We start from the raw sequence: 27,854 nt of genomic DNA, 5'->3' as shown, positions 1-27,854 counted from the left end.
TCAGTTAACCGTCGGTTTTCTATATTGGTTAACCGAAACCGAACCGGTACCTTTGATTTTTAAAAAACACCAAAACTGAAACCGAACCTAACCAATTTTTCGGTTCGGTTTGAGTTGATTTGGTTTTTCGGTTTTTTTTTTCTCACCCCTAACCATAATTAGAAACTTATTTTAGTTTCTAAGACAAGAACCTTAGTTACTAATCAAAATAATCATTACTATTTTTTATTAGCATACTAATAAATCTTAATATTTTGTTAGAAAACATAATTAAAAACTTCCCTTTTCCAGCCATGAATGCCATGGTGTTTAATTTATACTTTTTCCCTCCATGATAACGCGCCAATTCCAATTCTCCCTTCCTACATCTCTCTTCCGACTCTTCCTCTTCAACTGCAATCAAACACCATCAAATAGTTCAACTCTCCCTTACAAATTAATCTCTGCTCCCACTCTTCGTCTTCCGCTAGAATTAGAACACCATCAGAGGATCGACTTTAATCTCTCCTCCTACTCACTCGTTTCTGGTTCATAGATTTACGTTGTGGTGGTCGAACAAGTCACGATTTAGGCCGAGCAAGACGGGGGCATTGTGGTCGAACAAGTCAAATAGGGTGAAGACGCTGAGGTAACCAAAATTTCCATATCCGTAGAGGTTAGAAATCCCTCATACTGGTTTTTGATTGCATATTTAGGTTATAAATCTCCCTGTTTGTCATGATTGGAACATTAGGTCGAGCAAGATTGGCTATGGTCGAGCAAGCTAGATAGGGGGAAGACATTCAAGTAATGTTTTATCTTTCTCTCTCGCCCAATGTAGGATATCCCTTTCTCTCTCGCCCAATTTAATGTTTATCTTTTTTTGTTTGTTTCAGGAAAGATCGAACCAGAGTTATCAAACATTCTGGGCTTGCTTATATTGTATGTTCTGCAAACCCTCTGAATGTTTATTTCAATTACAGGTAGTTGTCTCATTTATTTTTTGCTTGTCATAATGGTATTATCATTTCATTTGGTTATCATAGCCAGCTTTAACCGGCCAAATGTTTAGTAGATTATTGCATTTCATTTTCTAAAGCTGTTGGTACACAGGAGTAGCATTTTCGGTTATCTTAATTTCAATCTTTAAGCAGATGGTACATAGGAATTACAACTTTTTTGGTTGACTATGTTCCATTATCTAATTTTTCTCATGACAAATCAAATTTGAAAAATTTGATTCTGGGAAAATAGCATTTTCACATATAATTGTGCAGATGACTGTATGGTAAACATGATGAATCCCCTTGTAGGTGATCAACTAGGGCAATTATTAGTAGGAATAATTCTGTAAAGGCTGATTCTGTTGTAAAGAAGAGTTCATGTAAAGTTGTAAAGCTGATTCTGTAAAGGCGACCAATGTTGATAGCTATTCATTGATGTAATTATAATATTTATGGGTTGTTTGCATTTTAAGGTAGAATTTTTATTAGTTTTAGGATTTAGTTTGGCTAGTCCAATAAGTTCAAGAAACAATTATATGTTTAGAAATTAGAATAAAGGTTGTATCTTCAGAAGCTACCTAGGCTGATAATGTAGTACTTTGTTTTTCTATTATCAAGAAAAAATAGTTAGTTATGGATTCTTTTATTATGGCATGGTTACAATGTGGGGAATGTTTAGGAGAATTTCAATAAGGGAAAGAAGTTTATGTAAGATCCACAAACATGAGAATATCAACTTTAAAGTAAAATTTTGCATTTTAGTTCTTTCTAATTTAGTTTTGATACCAATCACTTTGGAGGTCCAATACTGATACCGAGCACACACTGGAGGCTCAATGCCTAATTTAGTTCTTTCTATTTCTTAGTTCATCTTATTTTCTTATTTTTACCAGAATGTTTTTTCTTTTTCTGCAATGAATCCTATTTTCCCAAGTTGCAATTCTGAAAACTCAATTTAACTCAATCCTTAAACACTATATTTTCAAATTACAGATACCTAGATAACAACTAGTTATTAATCTTTGTAATGGAAACTGCATCAATTTGATCTATTAATACATTGCCCTGAGATTCTTTCTTTTCTAGAAATCACTACTAAACATTGGAGTGTCATTTGACTTCTGCTCATAACTGGTGAAATTTTGAATGATACATTTTACTTTTCTTGTTCATTAGGCTTATTTTGCTTCTGTCTAATTTCTGTTTTGGCTAACTTCTAGATGCCTTAGATTTTCTGTTTTCATAAAGGCTAGAATTTATGAAATATGATATGTTTGGCTAACTTCTAAATTAGTTATGAGTCTACACATTAATTCCATCTCCTATTTGTCTTAAATCATCTTTTGTTTCATCTCTTTATTCTGTGCAACCAATTCTTCTGCATAGCTAAGCTTACAATGAGATTTTGCAAGAGCAGAAAGACTCCCTGGGTTTCATGCCGGTGTTGGGACTTGGGAGTGGTGGCGGCACTGGTGAGATACTTTCTCCTGATTGGCACACTGAGAAAGGTAATTCTTGATTCTGTTGATATTTATATGAAGATTTCCCTTGTTGGGCCAACTGGATTATTTAAACTTGACTAAATGCTGATGGATGCTTTCATCAGTGGATCTATAGATGGAGAAGGTAGAATATGTGGTGTTTCTGATGAATGAGTTGTTGACTGGGCCGATGTATGCAAGATTTAGTAATTTGTATATGATGTCAACCAGATGAAGAGGATTTTCTTCTAACTATTTGATTCCACTATGGTTTAGCCATAAGATTTTTTCTTTTGATGTCCTCATCCTTATAAACTCATTTCTTCAGGATTGTAACTGATTATTATTTCATTGATCAATTTATAGAAATCTGATTATTGAAGAGGATTTAGAGGTAATTGTAGAGTGGTTATAGGGGAACCTGGCAGTTGAGGCATCAAGTTCAAGAAGCAAGACCACTAATAAACACTTTGGGAGGTTCTATTCTGTTGCATGGATTCCAAGGTCTGCCAACATGCATGTTCACAAACTCCTGGGTTGAGTCTGTTGTATATATAGTGACTATATATATCAGACTCTGACGTTTCATATATTCAGGAAGTCAAGACTGAATTTCATATATACGGCAGGTTACAACCTGCTCATCAAAACGACATTTACTCAACCCATCTTTCCCAAGAAATCAAGTCTACAGTAAAAAGACGGCTCATGATCAAGCTAATTGTCCAGTCAATCTGTTAGGTTGGACCCATTCAATGGGAGCCACACGACCAACGAAAATTGGAGTTATAAACAGTTAATATATATGTTGGAAATTAACAAGACAGTTTCTACACATCCTAGACGACCAAGAAACAAGATATTAGGTCTTATTTTGCACAAGCTAAAATAAGCTTAATGAATATTATTAATGAAACATATACTAAACAATTAAAAGTTGGTTATAACCAAGGGAAAAGCAAGTTCAATATATACTTCCTGGTCAATTAGTTCATTGCAGACGTGAAATCATCTCCTATAAATATACCATTATTCTTCTCCTTGTTCAAGGTTCTCAATCATCTTCAGAAGACTCTTACTTCTCTCTCTCTCTCAAATCATCTCCTAAAAATATATATGTTGGAAGAGGTTTCTTGATCCATCATTCTCAGAGTACAGGAATGGATTTAATATGGTTGCCTGGAGCAAGTTGCTGATTGTGGAGGGGCGTGCTTCTGAGCTTTTCTCACCAGAGCTGTGGGAAGCATGGCCAAAGGAGAATCTATTAGGCATGTTAAGCCTGGCATCAAATTGCACAATGGAGGCACTTTCTGTGAGACCATCAATGAAGCATGTTGCAGAGAAACTGAAGCAGTTACAGACCAACTGACAACTGATCTTACTCTCACTTCTGAATTGCCAGGACAGTGGTAAATCATGGTTCTGATGTCCTTAAGGTCATAATTAAGGTCAGTTCATTAGCTTAATCATAATAACTAATGATTGTACCCATATGTTTGCAGTTGCATGATTGTACCCATATGCTTGCAGTTGCATGATTGTACCCATATAGTTCTAATAGGCTTGGATTATGTATGGCTTGGACTTCTTGTTTTGATACAAACACTGTACGCTACGTATATATAAGAATGTGCTTGGGATAGGTTTTGGACACCAAGTATGTTAATTTCCAAAGCAGGAATAGTTTTAATGTCTTAGACATGATACATGCATGTTTACTAGCATGATTGCAACTTGGGGAGGCCAGTCCATGTCAATCTGAGTTTTTTTTTGGGCTTTTTAACAACTCAAGTTTTCATTAATTATAAACAGAAAACAGCCAGATAACTCAACTCTCATATAGGATAAACCCTATCCTAGATAACTCTCATCTAATTTGGCTAATGTAAAACTCCTCAATTCTTATCTCCTGTAATCCTACTGTAATCTGAACTCTCTCACAGTATAAATAGAGTGGCAATCGGCCATAAGCCACAAGATTAGCCGATTTAATTTTATTGTTAGTCTCTCCTATTATTGCTTTTACTATTATTATTTGTATCTTCTTGCTGTTCTAATTTTTCCCGTCAAAATCTCGAAAAGCAAAACACCAAAGCTATAGACATCTGATTTGACTGATAACAGCCCATGCATCACATATTCCGGAGGCATATAACCACTGCAAGAAATTATAAACGGGAATACACTCAATCATGACAGCAGATAACTATTTGAGGTTCCAAGCAACTAGCTACTTAATTTGAACAAATACTTTCTATCGTAAGTAGTGGCTCGTATTTCTTAATCTGATTGGTCTGAACTTAAATCTGGTATCATTAGAGCACCACCAGAACTATGATCTCTCCGTATCCAAATGCCAGCCCTACTTCTAGGTAAGGGTGTCAATGGACCGGTTTTGGATTGGACCCCATCCAGTACAAAATCATTTTGGTTGGATTGGATTGGACGGACTAACAAGACATATTAGATTGGACCAATCTGATTCAAAATATTTATTAGACTGGATTGGACCCGGTCTGTCCATAATAAATTTATATTGGATTGGATCGGATTAAGCCAATATCTGGTTCATTGACATAAGATAAGAATATATGTGTGAATGGACTGGAATTGGGTTAAAACCAATCAAAATCAAAATGAATTTGTTCAAACATTGAATATTGATCCAAAACATTCATTGGATTGGATTGGACCTGGTCCATTTATAATGGACTCACATTGGACTGGATCGGATTAGACCATATCCAGTCCAATTGACACCCCTACTTGTAGGGTATAAATATTGTCAGATTACCTTCTTAAATGCAAAAGATTTAACAGTGATGGCTTACGATGATCCAACTACTCTATTTGTGTTGGCTTGAGTTTGATGTTTGATCCACGCCAAAAAATCTTGCCATCCCAAAATCAGATATTGAGTTTGATGTTTCATCCTCATGAAGATGAAGAAGCCATCGAGCAATACCTAGATCGTATAATCTTGTAACGCGTTGGCCAATCCAAACGTGCACATTCATCCAGATCTGTACATTTATCCAATAAGTTAGGATATAGGATTTAAATAGATAGACAATGTTTAAGGCTGTCCTTGGTATCATTGTCATTTTCTATTTGCAATGTTTGGGGTTCGTCAATACAACTTTGTAAAAGACATTTTTTGACCAGAAACGTTTTGAGTTGCTGAATATATACAACTTGCTATTTCTAACTGAAATCTCAAATTTGATGTTCAATTACGTTAATGCATTTGTCTAATTCAACTGTAGTTCTTATTTGTTGTAATAAGACAAATTTTTGGAAAACATTACAGTTATAAATGGAAATGGTACAGAAACACAACCAAAATCATTTGAAAAAAAATAATAAAATATAAAGCTTTTTCAGATTTTTTTTCGTAAGCAAAAGAAGCTTGACGTGAATTCTGTTGTCGAGGCTTTTGTTGGGGACGAACTCATAGATTAATTAGTATCTTCTCTTCTCCTTCTAAGCAAAAGCCCAAGAGTCTATAGCTAACAAGATTCCTGTGTTGAAGCTTCGCAACCAATACAAACTCATCCTTAAATTCTGTTGCACCTTGTCCAGTGCTTCTAGAGAGCCTTTTCACAGCAATTTCCTGTCCATCAGAAAGCTTGCCCTGGCAACAAAATTCATCATAAACACAACACAGTTCATCATAAGCAATCCAATCCAAGAAGTCGGACTTTACAATTAAGTAGATATCTTTAAATCTTCTTACCTTGTAAACACAACGAAATCCACCTTGACCAATTTTATTGTCATCAGAAGCTGTTTGTAGCTACTATGACTGCACTCATATTAAATTTCAATGACTGCACATTTGAGCCTTGAATGATGAATGAAGATTTCTTAAAGGAATTCAGCTCTTACCACTGATCAATTTCTCTTTTCTTCCTAATCAGCCAACACCAGCTGAGAATTGATAAGAGCAACACTGCAATAGCAACTGAGGCCATGTTTGATTCATTGCTGTAGGATTCATTCTCTTAATTCTTGTTCATTTTAGGCAAGAATGGGCAAAAATGAATAATATTAGAGTTTTTGGTTACAAAATTCTTTAGAATGAAAAATCAGTCCCATAGCACAAAAATTGACTAACCTGCACCATGAAAAATAATCATGCCCCATCTTACTCATTTCATTCTTTGAGGAAACTCTACTTATAAAACTGTTGCCATTGATGTTTACTTTTGCGAAAGCACATTTACATGAAAGCATTTTAACGAAAGCACTTTTACAAAAATACTTTTACGAAATTACTTTTATAAAAGCACTTTTATGGAAGTACTTTAATGAAAGCACTTATACGAAAGTACTTTTATAAAAGCACTTTTACGAAGTACTTTTATAAAAGAACATTTATGGAAATACACTTTTATGAAAGCACTTTTACGAAAGTACTTCTATAGAAGCACTTTCATAGAAGTACTTTTACAAAAGCACTTTTACAGAAGTACTTTTATAAAAGCACTTTTATGAAAGTAATACTTTTATGAAAGTACTTTTACGAAAACACTTATAAAATCACTTTTACAAAAGTACTCTTATGAAAGTACTTTTATAAAAGCACTTTTATGTAAGTAGTACTTTTACGAAAGCACTTTTATAAAAGCACTTCTACGAAAAAATTGTGAAAGTACTTTTACAAAAGCATTTTTGTGAAAGTACTTTTACAAAAAAACTTTTATGAAAGTACTTTTGTGAAAGCACTTTTACAGAAGTACTTTTAGGAAAGCACTTTTATAAAGCACAATTGTGAAAGTTTTTTATAAAAGCACTTTTACGAAAGTACTTTTACAAAACATTTATGCCAATTGGTAAACATTGACTATTGAGACCTAGGCTGGCGGTTTGTAAATACCGACACTTTTTTCTTTTTTTGAATAATGAAAATGAGCACATAGGACACTTGTCAATTTGAAAAGAATTCATTTTTAGGAAAAAAGTGTTTAGTTCATAGAAATATTTTCTCATTCTACCTATTTTTACCCATTCTTTTCCATTTTAGAATTTCATCTTGGATAGGAATGAGAAAGAATGAGAATTGAACCAAACATGGCCTGAAACAGCAATAGCAAGAATAGTTGTTGCTAATATCGTTTTGTTTTGTTGCTTTGAGAGGAAACGGAAAAAAATTAAAAAAAGGAACTTTTATCGATGATTATTTAGTCTTCAATATGAGCAAAAAGAATATATACCAAGCAATATGTTTTAATATCTCTGCTCAATAATTATGCCATTAACTCTCCCTTTACTCCAATAACTTATGCCACTAATTCTCTTCTATCTCAATTACTCCATTAAAGTCTCTAAAATTCATAAACTCTATCTTTGTTCATATCCAATTAAATTTAACTATAATTTTGTATCTATTAGATATGTTTGCATTAAATTATAATTATTAATAAAATATAAATTTTATCAAATTACAATTTATAACATAATTAACTTAATTAAATTAAATTAATATAAGCATTATTTACTTCATAGTAAAATTAAATTCTATTTAATTATAATTTATATCCTATCTAATATTCAAAGGTACATTATCAAGCTAAATAATCTACTTCCAACTAAAAGATAATTAATTAATCAAGTAAGTTGCATTTTAGAATAATTTTATTTACTTCACTTGACAAATTAACTAGTATTTTAAAAACTAACTTGAAGGTTTAACTATTTTTGCCTCTAGGTCATGGGATAATGGTTCAATGATCTATATTAGACCATAAACACACCATCCATATGTATTTTAAAAGTTAACTCCAATTGGACAACTGAATGCAAAAAAGTTATGCCTTTTGGAAAACTTCGATACATTGTACATTGTAACCCATGACCTAGCGATTGGGCCATGCAAGTGAACGGTCAAACAAGTTTTGACCAAAGAATGGATTTTAGGAAACCCATAACTAAAAATAAAGCTGGTGACAATTTAAATGGTTTGACCATCCCGATCAATAAGGGTCAAGGAATTGAAAACACAAGTTAAAACATCATAAAAATTATAATCCTTTTATATTCTATTTGAAAATAATAAAAGTTATTTAAACATAGGAAAATAAATTAAGAAACTACTTATTAAATAAAAAATTAATTATTAATTATTATTTTTTGTGAAAATAGTTTATTAGCATAATAAAAATAATTAAAGTAATAAAATAGATTAAAACTAATATCCATTCAAACCGTAAATATGAAACTTTAAATTGTGTACTATAATGCTTCAACAACAATAAGGGCATTTTGGTAACTTTATTGTCTTTGTTACTGAAAAGCTAAGGGAAGGAAGTATACACACCTATTTTTTCAAAACTGAGGTCTTTTTTAAGGGTCATAGAATACAAAGGAGGCTTATTAGATTGTAATAAGAGGAGGTTTTTTTTTTTATAATTTTAACTAAAAATAATATGAAAATAATAATGAACCAGTAAAATTTAAAAATTAATAAAACATTTTTTAACAATAAAGTAAGAAAATAATAATAATAATTTGTCTAGAGCATAGAAAATTGGTGACTTTTACTAAAGTGCAACCTGGATTAGATATAACTCAAAAAATAATACTTGAAAATTGGACTTAGATGGGCTCTTCTTAACAAAGCTTATGCATCAGATAGGTCTAGACTAGTACGAAAATAAAAGGAAAAATATTTACCAGTGTTGTTGATATTTACTAGAGGACAAATTGCTTCAACAGATGATGGCAGGGGGGGTGGTAGGGATGAAAATTCAAAGAATGGGTAAATCTCAAATCTCAAGATACAACTCAGAAAATATATAGTTTTCTACTTTTCCAATACAATAGGAAGGGATCTAGCCAATCATCTATTGGAGACAACTATTGCAGCCAAGCTCCATTAAATCCAGAGTACACTGCATCAAACCATATATAGTGCTTTGGTAGGTCAAGTTGGTGTTGATTGTCCCGATGGCAAACTTGGATACCTTAGAGAGCTCATAGTTGAAAGATTGGTGAAGAGTTGGTCTATTTTGCTACTTATTAAGGATATATATTGAGTTTGTTATGTTATGACAGAATTTGAGATGAATTGACATAGACTACATAAAGTCCTATATAGAGTCTAAGAGTTTGACTTTAAGTTTAAATAGGTTTAGTTTATATTAGTCTATAAATATGATGTAGTTACTACATTCAATCAATGCAATGTTTTATTTGCTTTCTCTGAAATCTGACAATATGGTATCATAGACAAAGGTCTAAACTTAAAGTTTTCCCACCATGCTTGTGTTTCTGGCAGGTGGCCTAAATCCTAGCCACCCACCGAGTCCACTATCTCTATTTACGTACTAGATTTCCCATTTAGTCACTTGATTCTCTTCACCAGTTTAGCCACCTGTCAGGTCTGCTCTTTTCATTTACTTGTTATGTTTCCCATTCAATCACTTTTTTAATTTCCTCTGTTTTTATTATTCTTGTTATCTTTATTCTTCTAGATCTATTTTTAATATTACTTTCAGTTTCTCCCATTTTTCTATTTATTAACTTCTAGAGACAAGCTCACCAATCGGATTTCAAGCCCCTATTCCAACATAACTTAGGACCCTATTTGTTCGGACACCTTTTGCATTTAACATTACCCTCAACAACTCCTTGTTACTGGGATTTTCAATCATATCATTTTCAGAAACAGATTTAACCCTTCCCCACCTTTTCTTACCCTCTTATCACTTCACTAATGATTCATTCTTGTGTATATTCCTCTCATTTGCCCTATTATTGAACTTCTTGCTACACAACTTACCCTCTTTACTTCTATCTTCTCTCTCCTCTACTTGTCTCCCTCTCTATTTCTATTTGTATATGGCCATTGCTGGCTCATTTTAGATAGGCTCCAAGAGCCAACCCATTAAGGTATCTTAGTTGATCCATTGAGGTCTATTGGTGGCCTATTTTGGCCTAACTTCACTGTGGCTTGTATTAGTCCACAGTAGAAGCACATAGTTGATCCATTGAGGTCTATTGATTGCCATAACTGGTCATCCATTAGTAATGTCACACCATCTTCACGGCTGGACCACTTACTACATTGTCATTACTGCAACTTCAAGTTCTAGATATATGCACATCACCACCTCCTTACCACATTATATCATAGCTAGAAGATATAAATACATCATCATCATTGCAACAAGGTTAAAGCAATGCCATATTTTAAACATCCTTTGAATCACATCAAGACTTGAAGGGTGGAAGCCATCATCATCAACTTACAATTGTTTTTGGTCAAATACATGATGATCATTGATCCCCATGTGTTTGAGGGGGCATATTAAGGATATAGATTGAGTTTGTTATGTTATGATAGAGTTTGAGATGGATTGAAATAGACTACATAGAGTCCTAGATAAAGTCTAAGAGTTTGAATTTGAGCTTCAATAGGTTTGGTCTATTTTAGTCTATAAATATGATGTAATTACTACATTCAATCATAGCAATGTTTTAATGGCTTTCTATGAAATCTAACACTATTAAAAACATCAATAAGAATAGAGTCCCATGGAAAAGCATCGACCTAGAAAAAATTGAGATTGGAATAACGCAAGAGGCAATAATTACTACATTCAATCAATGCAATGCAATGCAATGTAATTACATTCAATCAAAGCATTGACCTAGAACAATGTAATTACTGCATTTAATCAATGTCTGTCCTCTTACTGGGGCATCTCTACACGATTATTATGCTCAAGTTGTGCAAGGACATCTAGAAGTCATTCATGGAGATATCGCCTCTGCACTGAACAAGTTCATAAACAATGTCGGAATTATCGCCAAAACTAGTGTTCAAAAAAGATTTTGGGAGCCATTTGATATTAGTGAAGGAAAGAGGAGGTTGAATAGATTTTTCTAAAACTTTTTGCCAAAGGTATAAGTCATCGAGTTGGAACAAAAGGTTAAGTTCATGATACGGATGTCTTCAACTCAAGTCTATACTTACTTGAAAGAAAAATAGACAAGTTGTTGGTTAGACTTCTTTGGCTTTTGAGGGCCCAGAACTTCATTGTCTTAACGAGTTGCCAACCGGTAGACAGCTTTCATCCTCAAAAGCTTTACAATACTTTCAAAGATAGGACTTCCACAAAAAGAAAGGAGTTCATGTGTGATATATCTTCACACGTGTTAATGCGGGCCTCCAACTTACGAACATATAATAGAGTTGGATTCAAGGTTCAAAATTTCACAATGTATCAGACCGTATTGGCCGATACATATCATTACGGTACAAGTCTAATACATGAAATGCAAGAAATTATCTATAGCATTCTTTTTTGTATGTATCAGTCTTTTTCGGGTTTGTATTGGTCAATACGGTTCTCATTAACTTCATTAAATTATATTTAGGGCCGAATTAACTATCATTAATTTTATATTTATTCCTATATTTCTCTCTCATTAATTAGTTAATTACTCCTATAACTAATGCATCATTTTAAATTTGAATTTCAATTTTAGTGCCTAATTGGAATTCTCTTCTCATTAATTTCATTAATTAATAATCCTCTTTCTCATTAAATTCATTTTATTAGTATAAAACTACAACCTTAGAAATAGAAAGATTCAAACCCTAGCCATTAGGCTTTAACAAATAGCGGTTCACCACTAATCCACGCCCATTTGCTTGCTATAGGTTTATGAATTTTTATTTTTAAGTAAATTTTCTCTTTTTCTTAGTGTACGCTTATCAATAAATGTTAGAATTAATTATTAAAATTTATGTATTAATAAAAGATAAATTATATTGATTATTTTAAAACTAATATATATATCAATATACATTTTAGTTTTTTTTTGTGTTTTTTCATGTTTTAGTTATTCCATCATTTGACAATACTTACTAAGTATGTCCTGATATCTCGAATTTTATATAACCATTAAATTATAATTTTTTTTTTTACTTTTAAATAACTTATTTACAATCATATAAAACTTGTAACTATCATTATTAATATATTTTTTAGGATTTATCTGAGTTTTTTAGCGTATTTATGTGTATTTTGATTTTTCATCTGTATCCATACGTATCTAAAGCATATTTAGATGCATCTCTTAAAATTATTTTTCCAGTACACCTTATGTTTCCAATATTTTAAAGCTTGATTAAATTTCACATTGAAGCCTTGTGCTTTTGCTTTCTGTTTTTTTGGTGATATATGGAAGGCAACTTTTTCCCACACCCATGCAGCATGCTAGCATAGTGTGTGATGCAAGAAGACAAAAGACAAAAGAATAAAAAAGAACACTTTACTATTAATGATTTTTGAGCAAAAAGATAAAAAGAAGTCTGATTGAATTGACGTGTCATTCAATATAAACCTTAATTGGCTATTGGGACCCAACAAATAGAATGGATTGACCCTTGTTTGGATTGAATTGTACATATAATTCGGTCCATTGACTATTTTATTTACAATAACCCATAAAATAATGACTAGTTTATTGATAATCTCTTGAATTTTCGTATGGTTTGATCTTTCAATTGTAAAAAACCTCCCCACACGTTTGGCATAGTTTAGAGTTTAGACAGACTTAGTTTGACATAATCTTGTAGATTTCAAAGATAAAAGACAAAGACAAACACGACATGACATAAATTAATAGAAGCAACAACCATACGGGAGTGATGACTGTGAAGGGTGAACAAGTTAGTTGAAATTTTGGTGTGGAAGGCTCTATTTAGTGATGATATAATCTTTGTTGGATTGTATAGAATTATTTTTTCCAATCCGCTATTGACCCAATTTAATTAGTTTGTCAAAAAGTGTTGGTTAATTTAGTCAAGGCCCATTTTACACATACAATATTGATCTACTTGATCCTTCACTAGATGATAGGTTATATACAATATCTTATTGAAAACTTTTGGAAACTTTGCATCCTATTGATCCGGTTGATTGAACCATTTGAATTGTTACTTGATCAAGATTTTTGGTCTAGTTTTTTTCAAATCCATTACTCAATCAATCAAAAACAGTTTGTCCTGATTGGTTTAATTGTTTACTCGTTCGACTCGATTAATGGGTCGTGGGTTGCACATTCAATGCATGCAAACTTTAGAAGACCATAACTTTGCATTCTAATGTCTAACTATGCATTCCAAGGAGTTGTAAGCACATTTTTTTTTTATTTTAGGTAACTTTTTGAGATCTATGCATTCCAAGGAGTTGTAAGCACCTTGCCCTGCTATTTTTTTTTGAAAAAACTCTTTTTTTAGCCTCAAATCACTATTTTTAATATTTTTATAGATAAAAAATAAAAAACTGAATTTAAAAACAAAATTTTAAGCATAAAATAATACATATAACCTATCTAAAACATTATAATACATTATTTATTGATAAAATATGTATTTCTACACACACACACACGCATATAGATAATGATGTAAATGCATGACCCGAAGGCAAAAATGGTTCAACCTCCGGGTCAATTTTTAAAACATTGCTTTGCATTCATTTATTCAATTTGGGTATATTTATTTTAGGAAACTTTTTTGTAATCCCAAGATGCTTTTGCCTCACTATTTTTTGCCAAAAGCATAATTTTTGGAGTTGAATATCATGGTCCAAAAGAATATTACACTTAAAGCACATATGTATATGTGTGTCATGGTCCAACCCATTCAACCTATACCGTTGAACCATTTGTCTGACCCAAAGGCAAATTATTTCAATCTAAAACACTGATTTCTTCATGATTCGGTGTCAAAATAAGAGTGTGATAACGGAATCACTTGTCATGTACCTACAATCCTACATTATGTGTTCCCTCATCTCATGAGAGTTGATATATATCTTAGAAAACTTGTTGTTGGCAACAGATGATGATGACTATAAGATATCTGTACTCTCATGAGAGTAACCACTTCTTTGAGCTTTTCATAGCCCCAAAATAAGTTTTCTCTTTACCTTTGCACCTTTATGGACTAAGAAAACAACTTTTGTTAAAGTACAATCGGTGTGCCAGTGTGTGGCTCACCGCATTAACAAAACAATGGCCCACCAACCGAACCCACCAAATTAGAATCTGTGGCCCACAGGTATGAGTCCATCTTTTGTTATTACTTAGCGGTGAAGACTATTTATTCTTTTAAGTATTAAGTCTTGAAAATTCCCATTATCCCCCTCTACAAGTATAAATAGGGGTCCTCTCTTCTGTTCTTTTCATTTCATTGTATACATTGTATGCAGTGTGTTAAGAATGTAGTATTGGGTGTATTGGGTATTAGGTACGGGTGAGGTTCTGGTAAGATCATTTTGTTATTGTCTTTTCTCTTGTTTATAGTGAAGAAGTAAAACTCCAACCTACTGTCCATGGATGTAGGCAATTTGGCCGAACCACGTTAAATCTGATGTTCTCTCTCTTCTTTCTTTTTTTTTTCTTTCTTGTTATTTGCATTTGCTTCTTTCTATGCACATACAAATTATATTATGCGATGTGCCATTCCATCAATTGGTATAAAAGCTTCATAGTTCTATTCCGGGGTTCTACCAAATATGTATTTGCTATTTTGATATTGCATGTTTTGAACATGGCAAGCTCGAGCTCTACTCAGTTTGATATACCAAAATTTAACGGATCCAACTATGCAATCGGGAAGCTGAAGATGTATGTTGTGTTGGTGAAAGAAGATTATGCAATTTCCTTATAAGGAAAAGAGAAGAAGCTTGCTGATATGAAGGACAAAGATTTTGAGAAAAAAAACCATATAGCCATGACTGATATCCGAGAAAACCGCTACCAAAGGCTTAGGGAACAAATTGCGGAATTTCTATGAAGGAAAATCGATGTCCAATAGAATCTTTTCTGAAAACAACTTTACAACCTAAGGATGAATGGCGGAGCTTCTCTACAAGAAAACTTGAATGAGTTCAACACTTTAGTAAGAAAATTATCAACTACCGAGGTAGATATTAATGATGAAGAAAATGGTGCTCTTTTACTTTGCTCTATCCTAGAATCTTAGGATAGCTTGATAATGAATTTGAGAAATACTAAAAATGTCATTAGAATCTATTATTTCTATGTTGCTTATGAGAGAATCTCGTAAAAAAGTTAGTGAGAGTTCTTTAGGTGATGCAATGATGGTATGAGATAGATCGAATGAGAAACAACTCTAATAGAAATCAAACGAGATCCAAGTCAAGAGGGAAAAGGAAATGACTCAAGTGTTGGAACTGTGGTAAGAAGGGTCACCTTTAGAAAGATTATAGACAACCTAAAGCAGAACAAAATCAGTCCAACTCTAATAAAGATCCGACTTCAAATTATCCTCAAGGAAACATCGCAGAAGGAAGTGATTCATCAAAAGATGGTGAGGTATTGTTTGTTGATTCATGTGAAAACTTAAATCACAATTGGGTATTAGATTATGGTGCTTCTTACCATATGGCACCATGTAGATATTGGTTCTACTCATACCAATGATGGTGGGATTGTTTACATGGGCGACAATAACACATGTAAAATAGTGAGAGTTGGAGACGTCAGACTTACTATGTTTGACCGCACCACTCGTATAACTCTGATGAGGACGATTACAAGTTTTTTGGAGAAAATGGCCAATTGAAGATTAGTAAAGGAGCTATGGTGCTTGAAAACGAAAAATTATTAGGAAAGCTATACCACTTGATCGAAGATACCATGGTCGGCGATGCCATCATTGCAAATGCTGTGACCGATTTTAATATGATTTGGCACAGATGTTTGGGTCATATGAGCAAGCAAGGACTAAAGGTACCTCTTGATCAAAATCTAATTCATGGTTTAAAATCTACTAATTTGAATTTCTATAAAGATTGTTTATTTGAGAAACACTATAGAGGTAGTTTTCCTAAGCTTAAAGCTAGAAGTAGAGAGGTATTAGATTTAATACACTCTAATACGTGGGAAGCTACTATGAAATCTCTTGGAGGTTTTCTATTCTTTATATCCTTTATTGATGATTTCTCCAAGAAAGTATAAGTGTATATGCTTTGAAGGAAGAGTGATACATTTTTCTATTTTAAAAATTTGAAGCTCTAGTTGAAAATCAGAAGGGAAAAAGAATGAAGTGTTTGAGAATCAACAATGGGAAATATACCTCAAATGAATTTGAGGAATTTTGCACTGAGCACATAATTTCGAGACAATATATAGTTCCTCAAACTCCATAATAAAACGGAGTTGGTGAATGAATGAACCGTACACTTATGGATCAAGGTAAAAGCATGTTAAGTGCAATTGGGCTAGAGCGGTGCTTTTGGCAGAAGCAGTCAATACAACATTTATCTAGTAAATCACTCTTCCACTAAGACACTTGATTGTAAAGTTCCAGAAGAGGTATGGTTAGGAAAACCTGTTGATTATTCTTTCCTACATACCTTTGATTGTGATGCTTATGTTTAGATTCCTAAGGAGCAAAAGACCAAGCTAGATGTAAGGTCCAAAAAGTGTATTTTTCTTGGCTATGCAGAAAGTACATAGGGGTACAGATTGTAGAATCCTACTAGCCACAAGATAGTTATTAACCAAAATGTTTTCTTCAATGAAGATTTGATGTAGAAAGAAAATATACAATCAAGTCTAAGATAATAGAGAAAGTTGAAGTGGAGTCTTTTCAAAGGATTTAAGAGTAACAAATTAATGCAACTATTGATGAAACTGATGAAGAGTATGTTAAAAATTTTGAAGGAGAGACTCGTGACGATCAAGGTTGATTGAAGAGAGTTACAAGACCTTCTGTCTGGCTTCAGGATTATGTAACGACTTATGCTTGGATTACATAAGAACATGAGCTTTGTTCATACTAGAAAACATGCAAATGTGTAAATGCTTGTCATTGGCTAGTGGCTATGGAGGAACAAATGAAAGCTTTGAAGAAAAACAAAACTTAGGAGTTAGTTAAACTACTTAAGGGTCAAAAGACCATTGGTTGTAGATGGGTGTACAAACTCAAAAAGGATGTCGCTTTAATATGCAAAAACCCAAACTAGTCAGAACCCCATTTCCTGTTGATTGAAAATTGTCTTCAGAAAAATCCTCTAGCACTAAGCTGAGAATATAGAGATGTCCCACATACCATACCATCTAAGGAGCCTTATGTTTGCCATGGTGTGCACCAAACTAGACATTATACAAGCAATGGGAGCAATCAATAAATTCATTGCAAATCCAATAAGAGATCATTAGATTACAATGAAAAGAATCCTTCATTATTTGAAGGATACTTCTGAAATCTCCATTTGCTATAGTGGCCAAAGCTTGAAGCTAGTTGGTTATATAGATGCAAAATATGCAAGAGATCGTATTAATAAAAAATCAACTATTGCTTATGTGTTTTCTTTAACTAATGGCACAATGATCTAGGCATCGAAATTGCAATCTATAGTGACTTTATCTACAACAAAATCAGAATATATGTCAACTACACAAGCATGAAAAGAAAGTATTGGCTAAAGTGATTGATTGAAGAATTCTACATCAAGCAACAGTCAAAGACTCAAAGCACATTACACTAATACCACTTTGTTCGTAAAGTAGTTAAGGATGGGTATGTCTCATTACAAAAGATTCACATCAACGATAACATTCTTGATATGCTAACAAAGCTTGTGATAAGAGAGAAGCTTATTTGGTGCAGAACTTATCTAGCACTTGAAGCCTCCTAACAAAAGATGATCAACATCTATTATCGAGAGGGTTTTTCACTACAAAAATAATCTTCAAGTGGGAGAATGTTAAAGTACAATAGGTGGACCAATCGGTGGTTCACCGAATTAACAAAACAGTGACCCATTGATTGAGCCCACCAAATTACAATTGGTGGCCCACCGTATGAATCCACCTTTTGTTATTACTTAGTGGTGAAGACTATTTTACCGCTTAAGTATTAAGTCTTGAAAATTCCCATTATACCCCTCTATACAAGTATAAATAGGGTCCCCTCTATTCTTTTCATTCCATTTTCATTTCATTGTATACATTGTATATAATGTATTGATAAGAATGTAGTGTTGGGTGTATTGCATGTTGGGTATGGGTGAGGTTCTGGTGAGGTCATTTTGGTATTGTATTTCTCTTGTTTATAGTGAAGAAATAAAACTCCGAGTTACTGCTCATGGATGTAAGCATTTTGGCTGAATCATGTTAAATCTAGTGTTCTCTCTCTCTTCTTTCTTTCTTTCACTTTCTTGCTATCTGCATTTGTTTCTTTTATGCACATACAAATTATATTATCTACTGTACCATTCCCACAACTTTAAATTGACAACCACTAAAAGCACCACTTTAGCTAAGATGCATTTAACATCTTACAATGCTGGTATATAAACAATGCAACACCAAGCATAACAAACACAAAAAGAAAGAAAGAAACAAGCTAGGGGAAGAAAGAAAAAAACTTAGCATCTGTTTGGCATTGATGCTGTGGATACAACACCGTTTGCTGATATGTGGGACGTTGGAAGCATCATTTTCTGAGAAAACAATGTTTTTTCTTCTTTTTGGAAAGGTTGCTGCTAGGTAGAATATTTCTTGGAGCAATAACAGCACCTTCTGTTTGGTACCAGTGCTCCATATTTATTTTCAACATTGGTACCCATTATAGGAAATCCACGTCACTGCCATATCATGTCCTTGTTGAAAGCAACGAGCTCCAATTTGAGAAAACGTTGAGTTCAGCATTGCTCCAAACCACACCTTCTTGATTACCAAGGCATGACTTGGAGCACCGTTTTTTTATGGAAAAACAGTTCCAACATATTGATGTTTCCTGAAGCACCGATTTTTCCATTGTGATTTTGATCTATCACCATTTTCTGGAGTAATGGCATCGATGGCAAACAGACGCTTATAGGTCTGAAATAATAACAGGAAGAATTGAAGATCAACACAACAGAAACTTGATCTAATAGCACGCCTAGCAAGATCATGGCTGACGCTATTTGATTGACGTGGAGCCCAGCAGAACTTAGAATTAATCTTTACCTGCAACAAGATTCAGAATATCTTTGCAAATAAATCAAATGTCTTTATAGCAAGTTTAAAGAGACAGCACATTTTCATCAAGTTTAACTCTTGATGTTTATTAACTCTTGCGATCAGAATATCTTTGAAATACTGTTTATTAACTCTTGCGATCAGATTCAAACAGCACATTTTCATCAGGTTTAAAGAGACAGCAAAAAGTACAGCTTCTTTCAAGGTCTTTGCTTCAGCCACTAGTAAAGAAGATGAGGCTCCACAGGGCCCTCTCTTGATACCCCGACAGCACTCTTCAGCTTCGTCTCTCACCACAGCTCCAAAAGAACTATCATTCAAGAAACAGCCATCTAGATTTACCTTCAAAAAACCAGCTCCGTGGGCTGACCAGATCACTGGAAGCTCTTCGCAGGCCTCACTACCTGGGAGCTAATTCTGTATTTGTGACATCATTCATAGACTCTGGTATTGATCTACTTGTAGATTGAGTTGGTTCCATTCTTTCGTATCCCAAAAATGCTGGTCGCTGAGGCAATTCAAGAGCGACGGAATGAATATTCAGAATGCGTACTACCGTTGCCATAGTAGGTCTCTGATCTACATTATCCTGAACACACAATAACCCAATATGAATGCATCTCATCACTTCTTCTCTTGAGTAGAACTCCCTTAAAATTGGATCCAGCAGTTCCAAAGCTGTTCCTTCATTCCAATTCCTCCAGGCCTATAACAGTTCAATTAATATATTATGTAATTTGCCAGTGACCTCTTCTGGATGTATTGTTGTGAATGGAGAATAAATTGTTGTTACTGAAATTCTGGCTTCTTTCTATGTAAAAAATAACAATCTATGAATTATTATACCAAATAAAAGGGATTTACTTGAAATTAAGGATTTATACTTACAAAGCTTAGAAGATACTCTGCATACTCTGAATGATAGAAAGAGTTCTTCTTGCCAGTTATAATCTCTAAAAGCAAAACACCAAAGCTATAGATATCAGATTTGACGGAGAACAGTCCTTGCCTCACATATTCCGGAGGCATATAACCACTGCAAGCAATTATAGACAGGAAAATACACTCAGTCATGAACTTTAAATCTGATTGAGATCATTATAGCACCACCAGAACCTGATATTTGGTCATTCTATATTTCTCTATCTTACTTTACTACTAGCTGTAAATATTGTCATATAACCCACTCAAACATAAAATATTAATGTTCAAAGAATCAGTTCAGGCATCTATAACTATATACTTCAAGCATTGTGAAGATGTATGGCAGCATTTGAAAGTTGATACATGATTTGCTTTTGGCTTGACAGGTGTTTCTCCCTCCATTTTCTTCTTACTCTCTCTCTCTCTCTCTTACCTTGCATTCGAAAATTACAAGAATATCATATAGAAGAAGAATTCAAATCAGCCCCCCACAAGACAGCACCCTACAACGTCCTACAACACATCCCTACCGTGTAGTAGGAACATCTCCTGCGAATACCTCACCATTTATGGTACTATCATCAGGAAATGTTCCTAGTACACGGTGGGGATGTGCTATGGGACGTTGTGGGGTACCGTCTTGTGGGGGGCTGATTTGATCTCCATCGAAGACAACCTCTCTCTCTATAATTGATTCTATAATATTTAAGGCAAATGCACCTTATTTATCTTGCCATGTAATTGTCTCTATGATATTCAAAAATTACAAAAATGTCACATATAAGACAAACCTCTTATTGAATTGATTCTATGGCATTTGAAAATTACAAGAGTGTACAACATACAATTATTTACGATTATGCCATCTTATCTCAATTTTTATTTTTTTTATTTACTTATTTTATTATTATTATCTAAACATTTATTTATTTAATAAAATTAAATAAACTATTTATTTTAATCAAATAAATCAATAAAATAAAGGAGATGTGACATTGAGCGAAAGATTTTAATAAACATTTATTTATTCATTTATTTTACTAAATTATTTATTTATTTAGAAATAATTTACTATCAAATTATTATCTCCCCTTGAGTTCATATTTAGTGTTGTCAATGAGTTGGATCTAGCTTGAGATAGTCTATACCAGTCTCATCCCAATAAACTTTTATTTTTTATTTTATTCAACTTAATAACTTATTATATAAACATTAATTTATTTAAGAAAAGCTATGGCTGAACCAATGAGTGAGGTCTATCCTTGTAGAGCTAAATTGATTGAAAACAATTATAAAAGTTTTGATTCCATGATTTTTCTTTGATTAATTATTGGATCGACTCTCATTTTTACCAGTCCAAAATTGATTCAAGTCTAGAACCAAATATTTTATGAAAAATATATTTTTTTTCTTGTAATTTCTATTGTGTTTCATGTTTGAAATAGCAAATTTGATAAATAATAAATAAGATAATATTAGTTAAAAATGATTAACTTATTAACATAAAATTAATCAGTATTATTTTAACTATTGTTTTCAATATAATCATGTCTCTGATTTGATCTGAATTAAATAACTTGTTCATGACTGGTTCTACTTAGTCCTAATTTATTGACAACCCTAAACCAAATTGGATCCCACTATAATTATTTATTATTTATAATAATATAGTTATAGTTATTTTATTTAAAAAGTATAACCTAATTTATTATTGTATCTTCAAATGGGAATTTTCAATTTTGTCCCTAGAAAACAGGGGCTTCCCCACTAATCAAACTCGAAAAGGGAGAGGTTCCCAGGTCAGAGATGAAACCATGAGGAAGTAATAAATAGAAAATATTATATAATATATATAACATGTAATATTTAAAATTATATAACTATATACAAATTATATAATTATAGTTTCAATATTTTATACAAAAATTTGAGATTTGAAGTTAAAAAGGCATTTTTAGGACAAAAATATAGGTTAGGAATCTTGCAAAACAAGCCATGAACGAAGAAAATTCCAGTCCCTTTACTCAGTTATCTGAAATTCCATGTCAGCTCAGAATCTTGGGCCTGTTTGGTTCATGGAGAATAGGGGTCTAGAATTGGAATCAGAATGGGCTATTCTGATTCCAACTCTTTGGTTGGATGGAATTAGAATCCAATTTTCATTCCTAGAATGGCATTTTCCTATTTGAGGCCCTGCCACTCTTTTGAGAATGAAATTGTATTCTTGTTGATTCTAATTTCTATTCTGATTCCAGTTCTTATTCTAGAACCAATGAAATCCCTTCTTATTTGGGTGGGACCAAGTGGTTGAGGGAGAACTTACTGTTTTTAGGGTTTAGGGCAAAATGGGTTTCGTCCTCCTCTGTATCTTTCTATACTATTTTTTTTATTAATGATTAATAAAATTTCTAAGGCTGGCACCCCTCCAACTAAGTAAATTTTGGGGTTAAGAAAAATAACTAAACGGTGAAGGCTTACAATGTTCCAACAACTCTATTTGTATTGGCTTGAGATTGATCCACGCCAAAAATTCTTGCCATCCCAAAATCAGATATTTTGGGGTTCATATCACCATCTAACAAGACGTTGCTAGCTTTAAGATCACGATGAATAATCTTGAATCGAGAATCTTCATGGAGATAAAGAAGGCCTCGAGCAATGCCTCCTATAATCTTGTAACGTGTTGGCCAATCCAGACATGCACGTTTATCTGAATCTGCACAATTAACCAAAACGAGTCAGAGATTTAGGTACGGCTGTAATGGCCGGTTGGGAGACATTGTTGCAACCGTATTTTGGTAGCTGATCTGAACCCACGTAAGGATGGGAAACAGCACTAGATCAGAGTTTAAATGACGCCCCACAGGACGTGCCCAATGGCACATCTCAACTATATAAAGGGAATATCTCTTAATGAAAAATATAAAAAATGTTTTGTGTACGTGAGACAGCTGTGGGGTGCTGAATAAATCAGCTTGTCAGGAAGCATAAACGATGGTTGTTTAAAAGATTAAAGAGAACAAACCAAATAGAAAGTAGTCGAGGCTTTTGTTGGGGACAAATTCATAAATAAGTATCTTTTCTTCTCCTTCTAAACAAAATCCCAATAACCTAACAAGATTCCTGTGTTGAAGCTTGGCAACCAATACAACTTCATTCTTAAATTCTTCTGCTCCTTGTCCTGAGCTTTTAGAGAGCCTTTTCACAGCAATTTCTTGTCCATTACAAAGTTTACCCTGACAATGTAATTCATCATAAACAGTTATTAGCCTATTAAACTTATTCTAATTTCGTGATATACCTTAAAGAAATGTTCAACATGCAATTAGACTTTATCATAAAATTCTTTTTCATTTTTCTGAATTTTAGTCACTGAATATGTTTAAATCTCCTTACCTTGTAAACCCAACCAAATCCACCTTGACCAATTTTATTGTCGTGAGAGAAGTTGTTTGTAGCTGCTATGACTGTACTCAGATCAAATTGCAACGACTCCACGTTTATGATATCATTCGCATCTAGACCAATATAAAGAGAAAAGAATAAGATTTTAAAATGGACCAGTGAGGGGCCCCAGCTTTGCAAGGGGCAAATGGCATGATGAAAAATTAATGATATAAGAATCTTTCTAAATTTTAAATTGTATTTTTAAATAAAATAAAAGTAAATTGCTGTCATTAAAATAAAAACATTGAAATTTTTAAGAATAAAACCAAAATTTAATCCAAACAAATCCAGTAATTTTTTGTTGTCTATCTCATCAATAGTGCTTCTTTCCCCGATGAGATGCATGAGCTTTGTTAAGTAAGAGTAATGAAAGAATAAAAACCAAAAAATGTTTTTTATATTATATATATATATATATATATTATATATAATATATAATAAATATAAGAAAGCAAAATAATTCAACAATGCATGGGCTTACTTTTATCAAGCTTTTGAAATAATAGAAGCATGGTTTTTAAAATCGGATTGGATTGGACGGTCGAACCAGAAAAACTGGGGATGGGAACTGGTCACCCGATCGGTTCCATTTTCCCCCAAAACTGTTGATTTTGATCAACAAATCTTTAAATCGGCTGGTTAACCTGTCAAACTATTTTGATCATTTCTCAATTTTTTTAATTTTTTTTTAAATTTTTGTCAGAACAGGCAGTTATTCAAGTTGAACGATTGGATCATTCAAACCAATAACTAGAGCTCTGACTGGTTCAGTCACCAGTTCGATTTTAAAAACCATGGACTGAAGTATATATTGAACCCCGAATGAAAAATGAAGATTTCGTAAAGGAATTGAGCTCTTACCACCTATCATTTTCTCTTTCTTCCTAGTCACCCAACACCAGCTGAGTGTTGATAATAGCAACACTCCAATGGCAATTGAAACAGCAGTGGCAAGAATAGTTCCAACTGATATCCGTTTACCTTTTTCTGCATTGGGAAGGTAAAAGAAAAAATTATAAAGGATATCATAGTCGGACCCTAAGAACATAAATTAGTAACTGTTATGGGTACAGTATAAATAAAATATATATATATGTGATATAAATATATATAAATATATATTTGAAAGGTGTCCCTCTCCCTCTCCCTCTCAATGGTTGTGAGAATTAAATTCAATTAATTGTTGGATTTAGAGTACTAAAATAGGGAACAAAAAGGGTTCGACCATTTCTTTTGCTACTTGGATTTTTTTTTTTTTGGTTTTAAGGATAAATAGACTGCACTTGAGAAATAAAAGCAAAAACTCCAAAAATAATAACGATTCAAGGAAAAAAAAAAAGAGATCGAATCTACCCCCACAATGTCTCATACCAATATATCTCCAAAATATCGTCTCAATGATGATATCATCATTCTGGATATTATCATCGAAAAATGTTTCTAAAATATACAAAGGGAATGTGCTGTGGGACGTTGTGGGGAATAGTCTTGTGGGGGCTTTGAACTCAAAAAAATTATGAAAGTAAAAAGAAACAAGGAAAAAAATCTTAACCCATCACCTGATTCACCTCCCATCGTATTACCGGTGTCTTTAGTTGGGGGAGCTGCTACATGATCAACAAGGAATGGATAAATCTCAAATCTCACGGTACAACTCACAGAATTTATATAGGCTCCTTGTTGGCCATTACAACACTGAGGAATCCTGTTAATAAGATGCTGGAGGCAAGAGGAGCAGCCAAGTTCCGTCAAATCCCGAGTACAATCCACAAAACCATATATAGTATTTTGATGAGGCAGGTTGGTCTCGATCTTCCCGGAAGAGAACTTGGATGCCCTAGATGGCGCTGTAGATGAAAGATTGGTCAACAGTTCATCTAATTTTCTATTAAAAACATCCGTATTTGATGCCCTTTGCGTATGGTAACTAGCGTCCCAAATATTAGGTTCTTCCTGGGAAAAGAAATTGAGATTAGAATAGCGTAAGATGCATTTGTCGAAACGGATGTACGCGCCCTTCCTATTGGGGCATCTCTGGACGATTTGTTTGCTGGAGGTATTCAACCAACTCTGGCACTCATCCATGGCGATATCTCCTCTGCACTGAGCAAGTCCATAGACGGTGTCAGCAGGGTTGCCTCCATAGCTGGTGTTGAAGAAACCATTGCGGGAGCCATTGGAGACGAGGGAAGGGAGAAGTATATTCACCAGATTCTTCTCGAATTGGCTGCCGGATGTATAATTACCCGAGTCGAAGCAGTGGGGAAGGAAAGGTTCTTGAGCTCGAGTGTGCATCTGAAAGACAAGTAGACAAATATGGTAAAGTAGTAGCTTCTTCATAGCACACGACCGAAACAAAAGCATATTTTTTATGAGCCCAGGGACGAATCTGTTTGCCGAGTTTCTCTCGTGAACAGCCTTTGTAAATTGTTACAGAAGCTGTACAAGAGTTGCAGCAAGCAATCAGCAGGAAAAGAATGAATAACCTCGCATTGATGCTATTACCATAGATGGAGTTTATCTTTGGCTCTTAAAATAATGTAGGTCAAGTGAAACATCGTCTGTACCTAGGACATATATTTTTCTGTCCCATCCAATTAAAATGGAACACGCCACCCTCTCCCTCTTACCTTCCAAACTGACGGAATTCAGACGTAAAGGCGGTCGGTACACCAACGTTTATGAAATCTAATTAACACTCAGCTTCTTTCTTTCTTTTTCATTCCCTCTCTACCGTTCTTGCACAACATCAAACCGCCCTTTCACTTATGTCGAGTAGTGGGAGGGTAAAATGGCAGATTGGGACAGAGAGAAAGTGAGAGAGAGAAAGAAGCACGTGGGTAAGAGAGAGAGGGGTTGGGCAGGTTAATAAAACCAGAATGATTTTTGGAGTCCAGACGGCCGTTAAATCTGAAACTCCGTTTAAATTGCGATTTCTATTGGACGGGACAGAAGGTGACAGACGATGTGAGCTTGCATTCGCTTGACTGTGAACTGATGAACTTTCGATCAGAATTAACCACGTCACACATTTGTACGGCACTGGGAAAAACTAAACGCGTTATGACTTGTGACTTCAAAATTCAATGTTTGAAACTTTCCTTCCATCAACAACAAAATAAAGCGGGAAACTCAAATCGAGGGTCTGCGATTTGCCAAAATTTAGATGGAGGGATGCCATGAATAACCAATTTGTAAGGCACTGGGAAAAAGGTAAACGCGTATTGACTTGACTTGTGACTTTAAAATTCAATGTTTGATAGTTTGACAATAATACAAAAAAGGTAGAAAGAAAAAAAGAAATTTTCCTTTTCATCAACAACAAAATAAATCGGGAAACTCAAATCAAGGGCCTGCGATTTGTACGGCACTGGAGAAAACTAAACAAGTTATTATGTCTTTACAATTCAATGTTTGATACTTTGAAAATAATACAAAAAAGTAGAAAGAAAGAAATTTACCTTTCATCAACAACAAAATAAACCGGGAAACTCAAATCAAGGGCCTGCTATTGCCAAACTTTAGATGGATGGATTCCATCAATAACCAATTTGTTAGAACTTGTTTTGCAAACAGATCGTTCTTCAGTCACGGGGCCAAAATCATTTTGTAAGAAACGGGGTTATATACAGCCGGGCAATAATTACTTGAAGTTGTACACTGATTAATACTATTCTTATTGTTTATATATTGTATTAAAGTACTTTTAAGACTATCCTTATATAAATAATATTGTTTATATATTATTTATTACTTTTATTGTCTAAAACTTCCCTACGTTAATTTTCCGTCACATATAGCGTCATGTGACTGATATTACCCTTTTATACCTCTATCCAGAATTTGAATGATTGTCGTTCATGTATATTAGTCAGTCGAATGACTTCTTGGATCGTATTTGGTTCGATTTAAGCAAGGTGCTGAAATAGGTTCCACCGAGAGTTGGAAGAAGAAGAGTGATGAGTTAACTTGTCTTCTCGTATAAAAAGAGGCAGAAAAA

General features: G+C 33.6%; 1 protein-coding gene and 1 long non-coding RNA gene across 7 annotated transcripts; one reads left to right on the top strand and one right to left on the bottom strand.

Annotated features, from left to right (window-relative positions):
* Positions 1-299: 299 nt before the first annotated feature.
* Positions 300-4,138, top strand: LOC148875524 (uncharacterized). 2 transcript variants are annotated; one of them, XR_016112819.1, is made up of 6 exons: positions 300-628; positions 734-786; positions 876-921; positions 2,401-2,491; positions 3,616-3,873; positions 3,967-4,138. It is a non-coding gene; the product is annotated as an uncharacterized LOC148875524 (long non-coding RNA). The 2 variants fall into 2 exon arrangements; XR_016112820.1 differs by lacking the exon at positions 3,967-4,138 and having other exon boundaries at positions 3,623-3,760.
* Positions 4,139-19,491: 15,353 nt separating this feature from the next.
* On the bottom strand, positions 19,492-26,615 carry LOC148875523 (cysteine-rich receptor-like protein kinase 25). Of its 5 annotated transcripts, XM_088962323.1 has the most exons (8): positions 26,485-26,615; positions 25,414-26,149; positions 24,716-24,841; positions 23,804-23,925; positions 23,433-23,643; positions 22,886-23,123; positions 20,372-20,519; positions 19,492-20,189 (listed from the first exon to the last, which is right to left on the bottom strand). In XM_088962323.1, the coding sequence occupies exons 2-8, from the start codon at positions 26,147-26,149 to the stop codon at positions 19,884-19,886; spliced, it is 1,887 nt and encodes a 628-aa protein (XP_088818449.1). In that variant the 5' UTR covers positions 26,485-26,615; the 3' UTR covers positions 19,492-19,883. The 5 variants fall into 5 exon arrangements, with proteins under 5 accessions (XP_088818449.1, XP_088818440.1, XP_088818459.1 ...); XM_088962314.1 differs by lacking the exon at positions 26,485-26,615 and having other exon boundaries at positions 25,414-26,401; XM_088962333.1 differs by lacking the exon at positions 26,485-26,615 and having other exon boundaries at positions 19,492-20,072; positions 25,414-26,401.
* Positions 26,616-27,854: the final 1,239 nt, after the last annotated feature.

Source organism: Nelumbo lutea, chromosome 1, assembly GCF_056320005.1.
Source record: "Nelumbo lutea isolate HS-2025 chromosome 1, American lotus-T2T, whole genome shotgun sequence".
In the NCBI taxonomy this organism is placed as follows: domain Eukaryota; kingdom Viridiplantae; phylum Streptophyta; class Magnoliopsida; order Proteales; family Nelumbonaceae; genus Nelumbo; species Nelumbo lutea.
The sequence above is the reverse complement of the archived record's forward strand: the minus strand, read 5'-3'. Positions and strand labels throughout refer to the sequence as shown.